General features: G+C 37.2%; 2 protein-coding genes across 4 annotated transcripts in view; both read right to left on the minus strand.

Annotated features, from left to right (window-relative positions):
• Positions 1-21,350, minus strand: part of LOC136015457 (regulating synaptic membrane exocytosis protein 1-like) — a 79,718-nt gene that overhangs the window by 51,218 nt on the left and 7,150 nt on the right. Inside the window, exons 1-3 of one of the 3 annotated variants that reach the window (XM_065681427.1) lie at positions 16,843-16,897; positions 14,822-14,934; positions 6,342-6,508 (exon numbers count right to left, since the gene is read on the minus strand). The exons of 1 other annotated variant lie outside the window; for it this stretch is intronic. In XM_065681427.1, the coding sequence (XP_065537499.1) occupies positions 6,342-6,508; positions 14,822-14,902 (248 nt within the window). In that variant the 5' untranslated portion in view covers positions 14,903-14,934; positions 16,843-16,897. Of the gene's footprint in view, positions 1-6,341; positions 6,509-14,821; positions 14,935-16,842; positions 16,898-21,350 lie in introns of those variants that run through there. One more of the 3 variants, XM_065681428.1, reaches the window with a different exon arrangement.
• Positions 21,133-21,350, minus strand: part of LOC136015959 (regulating synaptic membrane exocytosis protein 1-like) — a 231,854-nt gene continuing 231,636 nt past the window's right edge. The window contains exon 21 of the mRNA XM_065682610.1: positions 21,133-21,161. Within this exon, the coding sequence (XP_065538682.1) occupies positions 21,133-21,161 (29 nt within the window). The remainder of the gene's footprint in view (positions 21,162-21,350) is intronic.

Raw genomic sequence — 21,350 nt, forward strand, 5'->3', positions numbered from 1 at the left:
GGCCTTGGTTTCACCTCATTTTATTCTTGCAGTAGGATTTTGATTCGCAGCTAAGGAGCAGATAAATTACATTCATGGTTTCAAAGTGTCCTATACTTTGAAAAATACTGCTTCTTATAATGCTACCCCATGTGCCATTCTCTGCATCACTGATACTGAGATGACTTTTGGATTGAATAAACATTAACACTAGTCACATAGTAAAATGTTAATTTAAACATTCTATCATAAATTAAGACTTTGCAATGGAAAATTCGAAGATGAAAAGAAATCTTCTGAAAACATAGCAGACAGATGCTATGAATCCAATGAGGGCTTTTATTGTTTACTTTTAATAGTAAGAAACATGGAAAGTCTCTAGTCTGTCAGCAGCACTGGCTACATTATGGATGCTACCATTCTAGCTATGAGAGGGAAGATGTACTCTACTGCAATATCAACTAATTAATCTTACTCAGTATTTAAACAGAGAACTATAAACCACTAAAGTTACTGCATAATAAATGTTGCCTATTACATTATATAAGAAAATCAGTCTCTACTTAGTGACCCAAAATGCCTTGTTTACTGCAGAAACCTTGACTACAAAGAAACAGTCATACACAGGCAAATTATTAGTAACATAATTAGTCTCATAAATATGGAAGTTGTCTTCTGTTATTTATAACAGTCTTCTTTTATGTCAATCTGGAATTCCACTACTGTTCTAGTCATGGTGAACAAAAGATAAAGCAGTATAATATCTTAGTTCTAATACTGAATTTAATAGCTTATATTTAAGAACTGCAAATAAATAATTGATAAAAAATACTTGTGAAATCAAAGCAGATGGTCACTATTACCATGTGCTTAATTAGCTTGTTAATACAACTGTTGAGAGAGTCTAATTCTTTAAACTAATGGGAATGGAAAAATGCTTGACAATTCAATGCAAGTGCTCAATGCAGTGCAGAAGTCCAGCCAGTAGAATAAAACATACACATAAGTGCTTCATATACTGATTCAGCAAAGTACCACTACTGACTTGAACCATTTTTTTTTCCAGCAAACACAGGCTATGTACTTCACTGAACCCAAGTATAAATCAATAACCACAACCCTCCAGCAGTTGTGGGGAGCACTCATTCATCCTTCACTGAAACCATCTGGTTCTTTTCGCACATGGAATCTATAGCACATTATCCTTCCCTTCCTCTGATGTCACTCACTGCTGCTTGTTACTGATGTGCAACAGAAGAAGCTGCTAATCGTCTCCCATTTATTCTTCCCTTCCCATGCACACCTAAGTGTGCTGATATGAAGATGCTTTTCAAACACTCAGTTCCCTGCGAATTGCCCACCAAATATCCATCTTAGTACAAATGTCAAGATGACAAATGCAAACAGCATGAAAAGAGATCCTCCAGTGATGAATCAGGCCATTGTGCTCTGCTCCCTATTCTTTGGTCATGTTCCATGTCAACATACTGAGTGATTACTTAAGTATTTTGAGATATCAGTTCACCAGGGAATCCCAGCAATCTGAGCTCTGTAATAGTGCCTCAAACCATTCCATGAAGCGAAAGCTGGCCTCAGCACTAGATCAACTTGATTAAGATCATCACTTTAAAAAGCTGAAGAAACTAGCTCCACAGTAACTAAGAGAACAAAGTCTAGTTTACTGAAAGTATAGAAGTCACCTGCAAGTTGTATACACTGTTCTGGAAACTGGGGATGAAAAGCTTTGTCAGATAGAGTCTGACAGCATGAAACAAAAAATCTTTCCCTTCAGTAATGTACGGAGAACATACCTGAATCCCAGGAACTATATATGTTTGTGATACAAACGATTTAGTAGTATGGCGTAATATGTGAAATAAACTAGGACTGGTTCATGTCCGTTGTTACAACCCTCTTTCTTACATAACTCATTTACAATATTTCACTTAAACTTGAGCATTCAGTTAAGCAAAGCGTGTAAAGTCAGATTAAAATATGGCACATACATAATTATATCACACATAATATATGAAATAGAATTCTTAATAAAGCTATGATTTTCAAATTTAAAATTAGGAATAACAGTGATATTCCTAATGCAGGGGCATTTTGTTAGAAAACCAGATACACTGAGAGAACTCACCTTAAAAGCAGGTATCTAGCCTGTCATATATTTAGCAGGTATTGTTTGATCAAAGTGAAACACCTTATGGTAGCCAACTTGCTAAATCCTCCAAAACAGAAGCCTCCAGCTCACCTTTACTATGAATGTCAGTTCCCTACTTGACAACACCAAGAAGTCCAGGTACCTTTGCATAAGCAGACCCCTAATGAAAAATGATGCAATGATAACACTGGGCATAATTTTTAATTAAGTGAGCAAATGTCCTTCTTTGTCTGATCAAACCCATATGGTGCTGATTAATCATCATGTATTTAACATGGATTCTTACTTATCAATCATTTGCATTAAACCACGAAAAATCCCCTTCTGCTTCATTTAGGATGTGAGAAATGTTTCTGAGTCATACACAGTAACATTTGTAGCATACACAGACACAAAGTACTGCTTGATTGTGTTATGAATGCATAAAGACCATGACTGATGAAAGGAAACCTCCATAAAGGAGTACTGGTAAATTGACTTCATTGATGAAATACACAACTCCAAATGCTATGGCAAGCCAAATTCACAGGTCTGATTCAAGTCAAAAGTCCCAGAACATCTTGTTCCCAGAAAAAAATTCCTGGTATTTGTCTGCACTTCCACTAGAGAGCATGGCAGTCAACCAGACTTCCCAGGATGGTAAACAGAAAGATGTTTGGAATAATTTCAGATGCAGAGCAGTTTATCCACGCATAACCATTTGTTCTAACATTCACCTGAAAATGCTAAACAAATTAGAAATGAAGAAGCTATTGCGCAGACTTATATTTAGAACATCCATCAATCGCAATTCCCTCTTGCAACATATTAGAAATGTTAATCAACAAAATCTGCAGACTGAAGATTAACTAATGGTATTTTTCATGCATATTATGTCACAGCTTTCTGACAGGTAATTAAATTATAAATATACTTTAGGAATGAAATTACTCTTCTGCCTTAAAAGGTTTAGACACAGTCTTGTCACTGATTAAAGGAAAGGGAAGATTGGGTTTCATTCTCTCTGTGTTACTAACTTCTTCAACATGCTCGAGTTTCCTAATATACAGAACTTCGAATTTGTGAGTTCTGACCCAAAGAAAGGTTAGAGTGTTATCAAGCTATTCAAAGAGATGTACAGTATTTCTGTGTTGTTCTGCATCAACTGGTTTTATCCTTGCTGTTTAGGTAGCGCTTCAGTCTATAAATTCTGTACATTATAAAAAGCACGCTGTATTTTGGGTAAAGTAACTGAAAAAGTTAGTCTCATTGAAATTGAAAATTGCTCAAAAACCTCACAAATTGTTCTACACTTATTTCTAATACCCATTGACTTTAGAGCCACAAGTAAAAAAAGAGATGTGCTTCCAGGTTTTACAACAACAAAAGTAGGTGCATAAAAAAGGCAGTTCAATGAACTTTGTCTTTAAACTTAACATTATGCTTACACACTTGCCATGGCCCTTGGGCTGATACACTTCAAAAAGAAGATGGTGGTACAGATATGGTTTCAGTAAGACAGAAGACAGTAAGTCAAAACCTGCTCTTTTCCTTGTCCCTCCTCTTTGACCACCCCATCCCATCCAATATTTTCCCATCCCATCCTACTTAATATGTATTAATGTCACGTTCCTTGGAGGCAAAAATAAAATTTGAACTTCAAATTACTAATCAAACTTGAACTTCAAATTTCTAAATCCGTGAACTTAAAGAAATGTAAATAATTAAAAGAAAGAATCCATTTAGCTTAATTTTATGTGTCTAAAATTAAAGTAACCGATCTGAACTAGTCATCTAGGATTCCTTCAGCATCTGCCTTTGACATCTACTAGAAGACGAGGCGTATCTGAGATAATAGGTGTTTTCTTCTTTTTACTGATGATTTCATTAAGTTGGATGAATTATTTAACAAAAAACTAATTTTTAATTAACTTCACTGTAGATATTTAGTTGCTAAGGCTAACATTAAACGGCATGAATCTCAGTCTGAAAAAAATTGTTTGTAATACAATCAGTGCTTTCCTGAAATTAACTTTTCATTTCCATTTAATAAGTAAGCTACATGAAGAACTGACTAAAGAATATGTGACAGAGGCTACCAGTACAGACACAGGAGAATAGGAAGCAGACTTGGCTCAGATCATCAGCAAAATGCCGTCTCCTTTTCTTCAACTCCCACCTTCCTTCCATTCTGACCTCTCTTGATATCTAATTCCCATAACAGTTTTGCAGGTCTCTAAAAACGTTGACATTTTTATAACGATGATAGACAATCAACTAAATACAATTGTGGACAACCCAAATGGAAAACTTTGACCAGTGGATGTCAATCTGTTGGATACAATGTTTTCCAGCCTAACATCAAAATTATTTTTAATTTCACTCCACTGCACTTAATAGCTGAAATCTGCTAATTGCAAAGATAGTCCATTAGACATGTTCCACTTATTTTAAAAGCAAAACAACTGCCATCTTAGAAGTAAAATACTGAAAGTTATGAGTAATTTATGAATCTGTTAGTTTCTTCCTAATATTCCTGCTGAATGAGTGCACTGTGTATTATTACTATACCTTTTGTTCACAATGGAAATACTACCTGAATTTAGAGAAAATTTAAGCAAGCAAAACTATCTAATCTCTGAGGTATGGATTCTGTGGACAGTATCAGAAAGGTAAGGCATCTGAATTCTACTTACATCTCACTTCAGGGGTCTAGAGTAAAGCTGAATTGGAGCTCCCATTGCAGGTACTTGGTTTTGAACACTAATCTTGTACCCAAGGTGCTCTGCTACTCATTAAAATGGAAGAGGCTGAATGAGAGCAAAGATTGACCCTAGGTTTCTCCCTTTCCAGACTCATAGGGCTCACTGATTCTCCTGGTTCTGGTATCTGCGATCAGACATTCAGAACCCAAGCAACATTTCTGATAAAATATGTTCAACACAGAGATATTTATGGACAAAAATCGTATTTTGTTCAACCTGCCAAAGACACTGTAACAGGTACCGGTTGAGAAAATACAATGTCTAGAAAATACAGGTATTTTGGTACAAATAAAGCCCTCTGTAAGAGACAAATACTGAAAAGCTAGGATGCAATGAGGTGCAGCATTTAAACAAATTAGTTTAAATAGCTAAACACTTGAATAACTTTAAATACATTTACAGTTCCACTGCAGTGCTGTGGTGGATTGTGGATTACTGCAGCTGTCAGGTTATAATTTCACCAATCTGAAACATGACTTTGAATACCCTCATGAACTTTCCTTCACAAAAAAAATGAGATGGAGCTAGTTCATACACAGAGGCCAGTTTCTGAGTTTCCCTAACATCCGTTCCCACTGTGTGAACAGAACAAAAAGCCTGCAGCTGAACTTCTTGGATGGTGAATCTGTCTAGAAGTGTTCTTAAGTACTAAATGATGCCATCCAAACTGATGGCATCTGATTTCCTCCATACGGATGACTTTTTTTAATATAGTTTCTAGTTCTTCTGGTGTCTTATAATACTTTAAGGCAAATTTCTGAGAGTTCAGACATTGGTAGCTGTAATCATAGACTACCAAGACAATCCTATAGCCATTATAGGTGATGGGAGTTTTCTCATCAAGTTAAGTGAAGACAGGAATCAATCTGTGTATCTAAAAAAGCAGTAAACCGAGAATAGGTTATTATCAAGGATGAAACAGGTATTTGACTATTGATAAAACAAATTAATTAAACTACTTTTGAACCAGAGATATCAAAATGACTATAAAACACTTGTTTCAAATCTAGTAATTTATCATATGCATAAAACCATCAAAATAAAAGCAAATAGGCAGAAAAATTTACAGATTGAAAGAAAGAAAAAAAGAGCTTTTATGATAGCTACTTCTTTAGATAAAAAAATCTACTAGTATTTCTGCTATAATACCTTATTGACATATAGATTTCTCTGACAGCCAGCAATGAGGGGACAGGGTGTGTTCAATTTCCATTTGCCACAAATACATTATTAATCAGTCATCTTCTTGTAAAAAGTTAACTTTCTGTTTTAGATGCGAAACTGCAAAAATACTGTCATCATTGGCCAGCAATGAAATACCATTTATATGTGCATAACAATTTTTATAAATTCTTATGTTTTGGCTATCTAATTTCAGTAATTTCTGGTTGCAGTCTGGCACTGAATTAAAGGGGGGGTGTGATACAATTGAAGCTGCACTGAGAACTCACCCGATTCTGCCACGAGGGCGTTCAGATTGCTCCGACATAAAACTTGTGCTGCTGAGGCGTGAGGCACTGCTGGTTCGGGAAATGGCTGACACATCACTGACATCACTATCTGATGATTTGGCAGAGACGTTATCACAACTTCTGTACTGATCTGTTTGTATGTTATACTAGAGATCAAGAAAAGAAAGGGTGAGGAGTCTCATCAAAACATAACACATATATTGAAACAATTTGACCTAAGTATGACAAACCTCTCTAACTGCTTTTGAATGTAACAAAATTGTATGAAATTTAGAGAAGTGCCTATATTAAATAATGTTGTTATGTCTAGTGAAGAAATCAAACATGGTACTTATGGACTAAATAAAGCACTTAAAAAATTACAGCATTAGAATTGAAATAGGCTGCTGGTTCTTTAGTACACTGGAGCTATAATAATGAAGTGTTTTTGCAGTGGACAGACATTGCCCATAAGACCTTTCTTCTATTTTTCAAATATTAAAAAAAGTTATACAGAGTATACATGTATATGTAAACTGTAGAGAGTTTGGAACAGAACTGCGTATAGGTCTGAACAAAATGTAATGCTACATAAAGCTGACATTTGAGGATTGATTTCAAGACCTAAATTCCATGGGAAAAGGAAAAAAAAGTATTTTTAATCTCAGAATGCCTCTTTGCATTGTGACACAAGAGGACTAGTCAGACAGAAAGGTAACTCAGCAAAAATAGTGCTTGTTTTCAGGCAGATCAGTTCCCTGACCTAGTTGCATTTACATGTGTGCATGGTGAGAACTAGCAGAAGACCCAGCAGGAGGAATGTATGGATAGGGATAGAACTGCTGACAGCAACAGCTTTCATTAGTCAAAACTGTGACACCACACTGCCTATTACATAAAGCTCTTACTACTCACATCATCCTTCAGACATACACTAAAGGTAGCTTCAGTCCTAGCAATGTCACTTACCTAAATCTTCAGTCACACAGATATGAGACTCAAATCATTATTAGGTTCCCAAAACTAAACCCCACTATCATTACAGAGCAAGGTACCCTTGGCTGGGAAGCAACTAAAACAGTGGTATACTTCCAGGGCATATTATGGGAAAACTATTAACACAGGGGAAGACTAGGCAGTTTTTGATGACACCCTAGGGAGTTCATTTTCCACATCTGTGCTCTGTAAAATTGCAAGTCATAGAAGTTTATTTATGAGTTATACGCAAAGCTGGGACGGTCTGGGAATATCCCCAGCTCAACCAGGCACTGGGTTGCATGCTGAGTCAGTTCACAAATATCATGACTTAACTTTAAAAACTTGGCAAACACAACCTTGGGTTTGTACAGATTAATGTATCAGGCCTCCTGCCCTCAAGCCAGATTTATTTTCTCTTGCTCTGGTGCCTTTTAGCAACTATGTTGGAGGTCTCCACAGCACACTTGGAAAACTCTTGGTAAAACATTTAAGATAAGATGAGAAAGTTAACAGAGGTAGAGGAGGGAATAAATAGAATACTAAGCACTGACTGTAAATACAGAAATCTGTAGGAGAAATTGGGGTTATACAAGTTTAGTGTCTCAACATGTGTTTCAGGGTTACTCATAGCTCCTGGATGGCATATGCCAAGATTAACTTCACAAACCAATTTATGAATAAAAAACTGGGTTTGACCTGAGGAGTGTGTATTGAGGTAACTCTTAGTAGTACCTTCCCTGTGAGGGGCTTGCGCTGGCTGACTAAATAAAAACATCCGAGGGAGAGACAGCTCTGGGTTACTAAACGTAAATTTTCAGCTTTAAATACTAAATGAAATTCTCCAGATGATTTCCGAATAGCTTGCAGCATGACGACTTTGAGCTCCAATAACATGCCCAACAGGCACTGACGTGGAAACGGATGCAGCAGAACACCGATTTAATAAAGTGGGTAACACAGAGGGCTCAAGAGCTCTAATATTTAAAAATATTTTCAACTCCAGCAAGCAGATTTTCTTTCCAAGTGACTTGGTGTGACTCTCTGAATATGAATGACCAGTGGGGTTAAGGTGAGACTATGCTTATAAGTTTGTTCAGATAAACTTTTGGAAATGGCTTGTAGACTCTGCTAAATAACTTTGCTGTCTGCCCTCTTTCAGACTGCAAAATAAACCTCTCCAAAATGGAAACAGAAAGGACCCTAATACTTATCAGCTCTACTTGTCTTGGTATTCCAGTCACAGAGTTGCTGCATAAAGCACGAAGAATCCCTTTCTAAATGAGATTTTCATGGCAACATTGAGCTTTTGCTATCCCTTTATACTGTATGCCAAGGTTGTGATTCCCAAGAAACTGAAAACTCTTCCCTTCACAGAAATAGAGATTAGCACAAGATGTGGTGATGCTGAAAGTTAATGCCAAGTGCTACAGTGTTTGTATTTTACTGCTACTTCCAGGTTTAGCTCTTCCTCCCTATAGCTGCTGCTTCTGTTGAATTAGCTGTCCTCTATAGAAGGCATACAACTTCTCCTAGTTATTCCCTACCTACCCCTTTTCAGTACAGCCAGATAATCAGTCATCTCAGGTAACAGACGAACAAAACAAAAGCAATTTTGAAATTACCCTTTTTTTTTCCCCCTCAAATACAGACAGAAGTAAATACCACTCTTCCACAACACAGTCATCATTAAAAGAAGAACATTTTACTGTTGCAATAAGCCTGAACCTATCAGAAGAAAAATATGGGCTAAGATCCACTTATTTGGTATCTGCATTAAAGAAATGCCTGAAGGTTTCCAGCTAGGCTCAAAAGTACATATAGTACAGTTCTGCTCATGCTGAAAACTACTATTCTTTATCACTCTGCATGTATTTGTCCTGTTATTATATATATTATATATTATTTATATTTCCCTGCCACATAATATTTATATATTGTATAATTTTGAAGCTTGAAAAAGTGAAATTTCAGTGCAATCACTTCTTTTCCAGCTCTGTATCTTTCAAAGTTAAAGCTTATGTAACATTTCTGTGCACTATTTGTCACATTAGGAGAGTTGCTAAAGTTTGCAGCAGCTTCGACAGCAATTACTAAAGAATAGGTCTGGCTTTTTAAACATTAATAGCAGCTAGCTTCATGTGTCCAAACTATCTGCACTGTCTGCTTCTGCATTACAGAGACAGAAATTTGAGTGTAACTATCTCAAATATAAACAACTGAAATGTAGTTCTTCCAATCACTTTACCACCTGTGGAGCTGCTGCTTCTACGCCAGTAAAAGGAGAAAAAAAGAGGTATGATGAAGTGCAGATGTGTTAACGTCAGTGGAAAGAGGATAGATGTTAATCAAATGACTGTACTTCATAAATACTTTTACAGCTCCTCAATGACTAACAGTGTTAGCAATTTTACTGACTATAAGGCACACTGTAGAAGTAATTTAATAGTCTATTCTCTTCAATAAGCATTTCTATTTCTAGATTTATCTCCTAAAACCATGTTGATTACAACAGTTTGGAAATTTGAAAGCTGAAGCAGTGTCCCCTCCTTTGACTATGAAAAAAAAAGCCTCAGGTGACTAACCTCTGCAAATATGTGCCTCTGCAAATATGTGCCATATCTTTCCTCATTAAGTGCTTAAAATTAGGAAATTAAATGATAAAATTAAATGGGGATTAAAATGAGGAAAGAGAAATCCAGACCAGAAACATTAAGAGCTAGATTAATTCAGAGGCTTATCAAGTCTTGAGATGACAGCTACCTTTTGAGGAACCCTACTCTAACAAGGAATTTTGTCAGGAATCACCTTGAGTTTTACAACTGCTCACACAGGGTTCTTCCAAATGCTGCCAGGGTTCACAGCCCAGCATAAGCCCCTTGGTGTGTCCAGGTCTCATCTTTGACTGCTACCAGCATCTGGGTATGTGTCCTGGGAGCAGCTCATGTGACGATGGTCCAGAGCCCAGTAAGCACTACTCTAAGTAATCCTTCCCACAGTTGTATCCAACTCAACTACTGTGAACACTACTCACCTTTCTCTCAGGGAACATGAAAATAAGCAAGTCAAACTGCAGGGAAGTCCACAAGATGAATGAATGGACCTCATAGAACTGAATGCACATCACTGAATTTTGTGAAATACTACCAGTACTGAAGAAACTCGTATCAACAGGATATATGGTAATTTTTTTTTTCTTGAAGGTGGATAAGGGGGATCAAAAGAAGGGGATACTCATCACATCAATATCCAGGAGCATTCCCTATACATAGCCATAAGTGCTTTGCACAGTATAGTATAAAACTAAATGCAGCCAGCCTCCTGTCATCCTGAGTCTCCTATCCAGTCCCTCCTTGTAAACATTAATGATCAAGTTACATCCACAGAGTGCCACTGAATTAATGCAATGATTACTCTTGTATGCTAAATGCTTTCCAATCCCATACACTCTTAACTGAGTCAGAAGGGCATCTAAATATAGATTTATGTCCTTTTAAGTACATACTACAGTGCTCTGATCAGTAGCTCTCTTGAGTTAACAGACCTTCAAAAAAAATGTGTTGCACATTCCCTGGAAAACTGGAGCAGCTGTAGCACAGTGTTTGTGTTGTGTGTGTGTATAGAATCTGCAATAAAAAACTTGCTATTTTGAATTAAGAGCCTAATTAAGAAATACTATAATTTGTATCTATGCAAAACCACAATTATGCTACCAAAGTGCTTTGATTCTCTCAGACACTGAAACAGCCCAAATATGTGCATAATAGCCACTACAGCCTTAGCAGTATATAAGAAAGAAGGTAAACATGTTTAAAGGTCTTGTTTAAACCGTTCTGACAAATCTACAGAGGGTTTGGTCTTCGGGATTTTTGTGGGGTGTTTTTTTTGTTGGTTTGTATTATAATTATTTATTTACTATTTAACTTTTTCAAATTTAACTGTTTCACGTAAACTATGGAGCCCTTCCACTGGAACTGAAGGAACCAAGGATGTCAGCTCTGTGAACCTCACAAAACAATGAAGATGGAACAGCCACCAAGACCCACACAGATGTTGTACAGCAGGCAGTTATCTATTCAAAATCCAATAATGGATGTTTAAAGCACAGATGTTTAAAAATGTGTACACACCAACTTGCATGGTGCATGCTTGAAAAACTTTTACTTGCTTACTGACACTAGAAGCTTGAGAAACTTAATAGGAGAAATTACAACAATGGAAGAAATGCACCAGAAATTGCAAAGGCCATGTTACAATCCCTCTGAAAAAGACAAAGGCCTGTTTCAATAAAAGAGAAAAAACATTTAAATTCAAGGAATTAATTCTGCATACACATAACCAACTATTGCAAGAGATCTGGTCCATACTGCAGGAAAATTCTGAAAGGTCTAGAGAATTTTGCACATACTGGAATAATCAAATCTGTGCGAGAGGATTGCTTTGGAAACTAGAAGGGAGGATTTTCTCAATGTGCAGAACAGTGTATTTTCTCTGAAGCAGTGGGAAACAAGTGTTTCTGTTAAAGTGGGACAAACTGTGCTTGCAATTGCCATTTCAAGTCATTTAATATTTCTTTCTCTCTATTCCAGAATGTCTATTAGACCACTGAACGTATTTTCTTTCTAATTTAAAGTAAGTTTTGCTTTCAAAGACATTTCTCAGATTTTGGCCGCAGAAATTAGGTATATTCTTAAGTCCTTAGAAATCTCAGTCATTAGCTACTAAAGCTGAAGTGCCACCTGATATGATTTACTACATTTTCATTAGAGCTGTCTAAATCTTCATCTGTCTGGTTTATTTTCTTGGCTCTTTCAGCATCTTTTGAGGGTAAAGAAAGTCAGTAGCACAAGGGTTGCTTTAGTAACATTTTTAAAGTGGAGGCTATCACCACAATGATATGAATCAGCTATACCACTGAATATAGTACAGAATGTTAAAATGTGCTAACACAATTTGTTCTCAGCACTTATTTATTATTATGTTGGACCATCCTATTTAGGACTACACCTTTATCATATAGAAAAACATGTAAAGTTAAAGAGTTTTTGATTTAAGGTTCAGGACAACTAATTTATTCTCCTTACTGCTATCATAGCATGGAAAGGAGCACATGTCTGCCAGAACACTGGGTACTCCAAAAACATTTTTCTTGTAACAGCACACAGAGAATTTTCTTCCACAGAGTTGTGGTCAAACTTGAAAACAAAATAAATCTGAATATAACAATTTCCAACAGAGCTCTTTCCACTTAGAACTCATCAGGCCGTGACTTCAATTTTGATTTAATTTCCACATATCTCTTAAAACCAAAGACATAGTAGAAAACTTAGGATACTAGAGGATGAAAGAAATTTGTAACATTGCAACTTGATGTTTTCCAACAACTATTTAACCATACGTTGGATCTGCATTAACACAATAAGGAAAATAATGCTTATGATAAATATTAGAGAGTGAGGTTTAAAAAAAATTGTTTCATAATGAAAAATATGAACATTTGGACCTGTCTGTAAGCACAGTTAATCCGAAGCAAAAAACTGGCCTTTAGCTATGAACAAAGGTATATGTTTGGTCATCCTGGTCAAAGTCCTCAGATTGCACATTACCTCTCTTTCCTGCAAACTTTATCAGACCCATTTGTACTATTATTTTTAACATATTACCCGGTTGGGAAGTACCTCAGAGACACACTGCCTCTCACCCTCCTGTCCTGAGTTGACTTCTTGTGAAGATAACAACAAACCCAGTGCCAAATGAGTACAAATTCTGGCTTCTGACGTATTATCTCACTGAAAATTTCCATCCCAATTGTGGGGTTTTTTTTTAACCCCAATATGCCACAATTTGGCAACTGAGGACACAAAGCCTTGTTTCTCTTACTTCTCTTCCCTTTGAGAACTGTTCATTTAAGTTCTATGTTCACAGTGGAGTGGTCTTGAAACAAGTTTATTAAAGTTGTCTCTACATTTAACTGTAAAAACCTTTTGAACAAATCTTTCAAATCAGTTAGATATAAGTCAGATGCCAAATTGTCTATTTACCCACTCGTAAGTAAATACCTGATTTTGATTCTGCTGAGTACCTCACTCATTTGTTATTTTAACTTGTGCCTCCAGGAGCATGCATCAATTTTGGGAACACAGAAAAGTGACCCTGGAGGGGCAGGGACAGAAAGTCTGGTACTTGCGCTACAGGAATAAATGCTGAGAGTGTTCTGACATCTGCAGCTGCAGAGAGCTTGACAAAGGTTGCTGTTTTGTGTATGGCACTGGTTCATAAATGGAAAGTTTGTCTCTTTTAAGTTGTAGAAATAAAAATACATCTGTTTAGTTCTCACTGATGTGAAGAAAATCTTTGAAATGTGGCTAGTGAAGCATGAAAGTCTAAATTAATAAAAGCTGTGTTTTTCTCCCAACTACTGTTATTGAGACCTTATTTTTAATGCATACAGTTGCTACGCGTGCCTTTTAATTTTTCAGAGTGGACTTTTACATTCATACTGCCGTCCTGTGGTCACCCACTGAAATCACTTTACTCTGAATGGCACTGGAAGAAGCTAATTGCAGGAATATTAACCCCACGACTGAGTTACTACGTCTCTTGTCTCTGCTGTTTAATTTGCCTGCACAAACACAGTGCTGTATTTCTAGAAGGAAATGCAGAATCTAATAAAACATTTCCCTCCTGACTCCTGCAAATGTTTCCTCTCTGCTCGGCATCACAAAAAACATCTTTGGCAGAAACTTCCAACTCCACTCCAGCCCCTCACAGCTTGATTTGGAAGTGGCCGTGCAGATGTGTGAGACATTTGCAGCAGTTTGCTCAGAATCCCGTAGTTTTAAACTTACAAGGTTGCAGGAGATAATGTTAGCATTATCAGGGAAAAAAAAAAAGTCTCTCTACATAATTTAATTTCATGTGCACTTAATTAACAGAGGAAATCTTTATACTTTTATTACAAAAGGAGATGAAAGTAATTAGCATGCATTTCAAGAAATTGAATATTTTATCTGCGATATTTTTAGGATGAAAGAAAATTATACATATATGAGAACAGCTATATGGGACTGGATCTAATACTGCCTAGCACTCTACACTTCAGACATAGCAAGGGAAGAACTAATGAGTGGGGTCAATACAGCATGGTATTTCCATGGCCCACTTTTCCAGCCTCCAGGGATTTGCAGTCCACAGTCTTCCTAAACTAGAGGAGACATGGCTTTGTTTAACAACTGTTGAAGGATCTTTCTTCCCTGAATTTGTTTTGAAGTGTTCTGTTTTTTTGCAGATTCATTTTAGGTGATGAAGACCTAAGTCTACTTACAAAGACTAAGTCTAATGCACGTCAGATGGGGGTAAAAACAATGTCGAAAAGCTGTTGCTCAAAGACATTTCTGTCAGGCTTTATAACATAGGGTTCTTGAGTGTTACATAATACTTTGAATAAACAGGTTTATGCCTTCAATTTTCAAGCCAAAGCATCATTTCAATACTACTGACTTTACCTTGGTATATTGCTCACGCTCATATTCTTGACTAGAACCAGACCCTGATGTCTGATTATAACGGTGCACTTTCATTTTCATCTGTCTCGTTCGCTCCTCCACTACTAAGCTTGCTGCAAAAACACACAATGAGAATGAATTAAAAATAGTGAAACCTTTTTGGAAAAACAAACGGTTTAGCAATAATTTTAGCCTATTTCCATCCCAACGAAACAAAGAAATGTACAAACGTAGAACAAGCAGGGTGTAAACACAGAACAAAGGAACACTAATGTCGAGAAATCAGTCCCTTCCGTTGCAAGAGTCTGTACCTGAAAATGGGTAGAGATCCCAATTTCCTAGACATAGTAAAGCTGGTGCAATAGATATGAAAAAGTGAAAGAATTTCAGTGATAGGCTGAATTATGAACCTGTTCAGTATTCTGGATGCAGGGGTCATAAAGCCACGATCATCTAACCATGTATTTGCTTAAATGTAGAAAATATTATAGTAGCATTCTAAGAATTAATGCATTAAACAGGTATTAAAATTTATTTTTAAAGTAATTAACTACTACTACTACTATGTTAAAACGTAAGTGATCACCATAGCCAAAGATCATTTGGAAGGAATAATTTCTCCATTCAACCAGTCATAGTAAAAAAATACAGTAATTTTTTGTTTAGTTTTGGTTTTTTACAGGAAGTCCTTTAAAAGCACTACTTTGCTCTCTAATGTTCTATTTCAAACAAATTATTTGTTCTTGTGTTTTCAACTCCCCTACGACAGCGTTTGTTTAAAAAAATCAAATCTTAAACCTTCAACAAATTGTGGTGTTATAAAGAGCATCTTCAATTTGAACAAGTTACGGCAATTAATATTAGCTGCACTTGCCACAAGAAGATGATCTCGCACTAACAGCAAGAGTGGTATGAAAGCCCTTGGACTAAGGCTTCCATAAAATAAGTTCAACCTTTGCAGCACTGGATAATTTTCATAGGGAACTACATATTCTGCCATTCTTAAACTTGGTAGCACTACAAATGCAAAGAAATACCAAATAAAACCAATACCTTGAAAACTGGCACTTTTTCACAGTTCTAGAACTAGACCCAAATATTCATCTGTAACTTTTCTAAATCATATGAGTACTCACTAGTTTTCTTGTGCTTTAACAGGTTGTAACATCCCAGAACAACTTCTTTCAGATGGAATTTTTTGTGGGGTCGTGTCCTGGGTTAAACCACAACAGGTCACAAATTCAAGACTGGCATTTCCTTTGGGAAAACTTCCACAAAGTCTTCTGCTTTAGGGCCAGCCATGGATTTATACAACTCTCTCCAAACCCGTTAGTTTTAAAAGTCAAGATTTTTGTAAACAGCCCCTCCCCAGATCAGAAAGGAGAGAGACACCAATCTAAAAGCTGCATGGAAGCAATTTTCAATCACAAAACACACAGAATTTTAAATTAGTGGAAAATAAGTGCTCTATTGTACCATACATATTGTGAATCATAAGGTACTAAAGTTCTCGTATGTGGGGTTTTTTTGCTGTTAGGTAACTGGGGGATTCTTTACACCCCTATTTTTCCCTCTGTGCTTTGCAAGCTAAAAGACCCCACCCCACACTCCTCAAAAAAAAAACCCCAAAAACCAGTATACTCAGGGTTGGATATTTTAAGCTACATGCTACTCCACAAAGCACGACTGTGCATGCACATACTCTGTAACGTGCTTGTAGAAATGATGGAATGTGCGCCTACTGTTTTGGTATGAAAAGATGTACAAAGACGTCATTGTGAAAAATATGTTGTTTTCATGTCCTCCTTCCATATTTCTTATTTAAAAATAGGAAAATTAATATGCTAAATTACAGTAAAATACTGCTACAACTACAAATTTAAGGCACAAAATAAACTTATCACTCTAATCTTCAATCTTCCACGCACAGAGAATCCAATCTAGGAAATTCTGCACAAGCAGTATGTCAGTCTGGGCCCAGCAATCATTTCAGATGACTAATTATGCCAGTAAATGTGTACCTTAATTGCAATGAATCCAGTTCCAGCATCAGATATGCGGGCACAGCTCCAATTACTTCAATGGAAGTTGCATGGAGGTATCTGAAGGCAAAATCGAGCACTTTAGGAGAAATTTTTAAAGATGGCCTCATTTTAAGGACAGATATGAAAGGATTAAGATATACCAATTAGCGACTGAAGTAAAAAAACTCAGATATCTTAATCCTATCATACGTGCATGAAACAGACTGAGGATATAAAATCAGAGGGAAAACTGAGACCCCTTTAAAAATTTAGCCCTGTGTGTCTACGGTACACAGATTACAGTTACTCTAAAAAATAACCATTTCATTGTGTGACTTTCAGGTGCTTCACCCTGCCAACTGCACATTTACACTGATATGCTATAATTTTACTCTGCATTATTTACAACATCTGAGAAAGAATATTCTACCATAAAATGAGATGCTATTTCGGAGACTATAGGTGAAAATTACCACAGTCCAGGTTGGGCAAATATTCAGCCTTAACTCTGTAATTCTTGATTTTGTTATGTTTAAATCCTTAACCTTAACAACTCACTCGTGTTCTGGTTTTCATTATTAGATACCATTATATAAAATAAAATGGGAACGATTAATGAGGACTGTGAAGTTAATCTAAATTCTGTAATGGGCAAAATTGGCTCTGTTCGTGGCGTCAAGTGTAATATAGCACCCATTACCTGTCAATGCATTTCTAAGCAAGCAACTGCGTGAAACGTAAGTCTGCTCTAGAAAATACAACTGTTCTTTCCATCTTCATCATACACATCTGAGAAATGTATCTAGCTCAATTCTTTGACAGAAAATTTCATCTGTCTGATCACTTTTATCTGAAGGAAAATCTTAGCTTAGTCTTTACATGTTAATCACAAGAAGCAGAAAAAAAAATCTAACACAGGAGCACATTAGCAGAAGCTGTAACAACCATAGGTAACACCACCATACAATCACATTACTTTCCTGGAACACAGCTAGTTACCACAGGTAACGAAAATTTGACATCAACAGTTCTTCAAAAACTTAACCTGCCTCTTAGAAAAATATGGATCTACTTTCTTTGAGGACATCAGTATTTACAGAGCACTTTTCCTGGAGCTTGAGGGGTAGGACTACACAATAATTTACAGATCAAAGCACTGCAACCCCAAGACCTTTAAACTCTACAGTGGCCCTAGAATTCAAAATATGGAGATTTAACATAAGTGTCTCAAATTAATGTTATAACTACCATCAGTAGCAGTTGCATATATGTTACTCCCTTTGGTGTCAGAAGCTGCACTTTAAAGAGCTCTAATCTTTTCAAGAGCTGCTGATTCAGATGTGAGGTCAATCAGCATTAAGTAGTAATTGAAAAAAGAATTCTTTGAGCAGATTGCTTAGATAAGGGGTGCAAGTTTAGAGCTAAATCTTTTACTACTACTAAAAAATATGAAGGTTGTACAACAATGATTTACATCAACAATCAAGCCATGCAGGAGAGTAAAGACAGACATATGCATGGAATCAAAATGTTATCTTTCAGTTCTATTAGTGTGTTTATAAATGGGTCTGACTCTTGTCAGGTGCACTGGGTCTGGCTGGGACAGAGGCAGTTTTCTTCACAGCACTCTGTACGGCGCCAAGTTTCAGATTTTGGGCTAAAACAGTGCTGATAACACACTGATGTTTTAGTGATTGCTGAGCAGTGTTTACACAGCATCAAGGCTACCTCTGCTTCTCATGCTGTACTACCCTGACCCCCCCTTTTCTCCGCACCCCCTGACATGCAAGTAGGCTGGAGATTAGAAGGGGAAGCCTGGACAGTGAGCTCCAACTGACCAAAGGGACGTTCCATACCATACAGCATCATCTTCAGCAATACAGCTGGGGGTAGTCTTTCAAGGCAGCCATTGATCAGAGACTGGCTGCGCTGATGGGAGGTGGTGAGGGAATACTTTTGCATTTCTTTCTTTCTTTGCTTTTTCCCCCCTTCATTTTTTCCTTTTACTTATCAAGCTGTCTTTATCTTAGCTCATGGGATTTTACTCATTACTGCTCTTCCAGTTCTCTGCTCCATCCCAGCACAGAGGCTGGAGTGCGCAAGCAGCTAGTGCTGGCTTTGGTTAACCCACCTCTCCAAGCTACCAAGAATTAACTGCCCAGTGTAGTTCTGAATGGTCTTCCATCCAACAAACCAAAATTCCCTTAGCTATTACTTTGTTTATTATTCTGCTTCATCAGGGGCCCAAGTTATATGCCTCTATGAATCACATGTAGCATGGGTAATAAACAAGAGATGTGCATGCACCTGAAAGGCTACAATCTCACTGGCATCATAGAGATGTAGCAGGACGACTTCTGTAACTGGAGTGCTGGAATGGAAGGATGCAGGCTCTTTAGGAAGGACAGGCAGAGGAGACAAGGAGGGGGTGTTGCCCTCTATGTCACTGACCAGCTGGTGTGCACAGAGCTCTGCCTCAGGGTGGATAAGGAGCCATACAGAGACAGGGAGTTTTAGGACATCAAAAATAAACATGGAAACTGGAAGATACTCGATTTAGCTCGGGTCAATGGATTCTGATATTTTAGGAACATTATCATTCCAAGCATACTGTTGGTGAAAAGGATTCAGAGAGAAATAATGAGAATTGTATGAAATCCAGGATGCAGTCTTGCAATCTTAAAAAGAGATATGTGGCTTGATTTGGGTTCATAATTACTTACACATGGGATGATTTCTAACAGTAGAAGGCTCTTCAATTTAGCAGATAAAGGTACAATAATGCCCAGTAGCTATGAACTTAGATTAAATCCAGGTAAGTAAGAAGACATGCGTTTTACAAGTCAGGTGGTTAAGCAGAGGAACAATTTTCCATTTCTTGCAGCCATTAAGTGATAATACCTTTCTAAAATAACATTCTTGCTCAAACCCAAGTATGGGCTAATGCCAGAATGACTAGTGACATTACCTGACCTGTGGTTAAAACTTATAACCATATTGGTTTTTCCTAGACTACAGAAAACCTATGGATGTCTTAGCACTGGCTGTACCATTTTCTGTAATGGTGAAGTCTGCAGCTAACACAGAATTTGCTCTTGATGCACTTCATGTTTCCATTCAAGATGGTCAAGACACACAAGGAGGAGCAGGAAAACAGTACAATGTGGAAATCCTCAAAGTCTTACTTGCATTATTAAAAGTTGGAGTAAGCTACAAAACAAGAAGAAATTAGCATCAAGATTTCAGATAGCTGTAACACCTACCAGCAGATCACACATTCTTTAAGCTGCAGACTTTAAGGGAAGGGGTCTAGAAGTCTAAAATGGCAAAAATACTTGCTTATACAAGGAAGCTACTGAAAAGTAAGTTGAAATGAAAATTTGTCTCATAAAAACTATTACATCATAACAATGTTTCTGGGACACAAACAGCAGCTTCTGGCAGGGCAACAGGGAATGGCACAAATATCTCGTCTGAGGAAGTGAGAAGTGGAAGATGCTGAAGAAACTAGGCAGAAGCAGCATCCAGAACAAAGGCAGGGAAATACAGCAGTGGTGAGATTTGGATGAGAAAATCCCCTAGGGCAGTGGACAAGGGAAGTGAGCAAGGAGGAGAACACTCACTGGAGAGCTGGCTGTGTGGCACAGCAGAAAGATCTCCCGCTTGTGCTGGACCAGGATGAAGCATTGCAGAAATAATACAGAGTCTCCAGGTTATTTCTTTTCATCCTTCAGGATGAGTTTTGCAATATGCACACACAAAATATCCATGTGGTAGGTTTCATGACTAAAAATCCACAGCAAACTCTACTGTGAAACGTAAAAACACATAAAATTTTGAAATCATGAGCAGATTAATGTTTTTTCAGTAAGACTGAAAAATCAAAATGTTGCTAAGATAAAGAACTTGGTTCTTTGCATATATGACTTTCAAAGGTATCTATAGGCAACATGCAGATAGTGAGGGAGATGGGCTGTGAAGCTGCTCTGAAGGCTGCTCTGCAGCCCTGGTTGCTGTACCTAACTAGAATGAGCTTTGGCTCCTTTCAGCTTGTGTGCATTGGTTTACTCTCCATGGATGTGATACTGTTCTGAACGTCCTCACAGATCAGAGTTGAGAAATGACTGCCAAACTGCGAAATGAGCTCGGCTCTCCCAGCTTGGATCCCCCAGTACACACAGAGCCACAGTGGCCATCTTGAGTCTTATAACTCACTCTAGAAGGAAGATAAGCCAATATAAAAATCTGTTCTGGCTGCTGCAACACTCAGTTCTTCCTCAAAAAGTTTCAAGAATGAACCAAGCAGAAGCTTCTATCTAGAAGAAAACAACAAGAAAACAAACATATACTTCTTGAAATCTGAATAAAGTAAACTCTTTTGGCAGCAGTGAAAGTCAGCATTTTCATAATCTGCTGGAGACTTTATCACAACTCTTCCCATTGATTAAGTGGAACAGATGCTTGGGGTTTTTTTGTTGATTTATCTGGCCAGTGTTGCTCACATC

This window comes from Lathamus discolor, chromosome 5 (genome assembly GCF_037157495.1).
Source record: "Lathamus discolor isolate bLatDis1 chromosome 5, bLatDis1.hap1, whole genome shotgun sequence".
NCBI classification, from domain to species: Eukaryota; Metazoa; Chordata; class Aves; order Psittaciformes; family Psittacidae; genus Lathamus; species Lathamus discolor.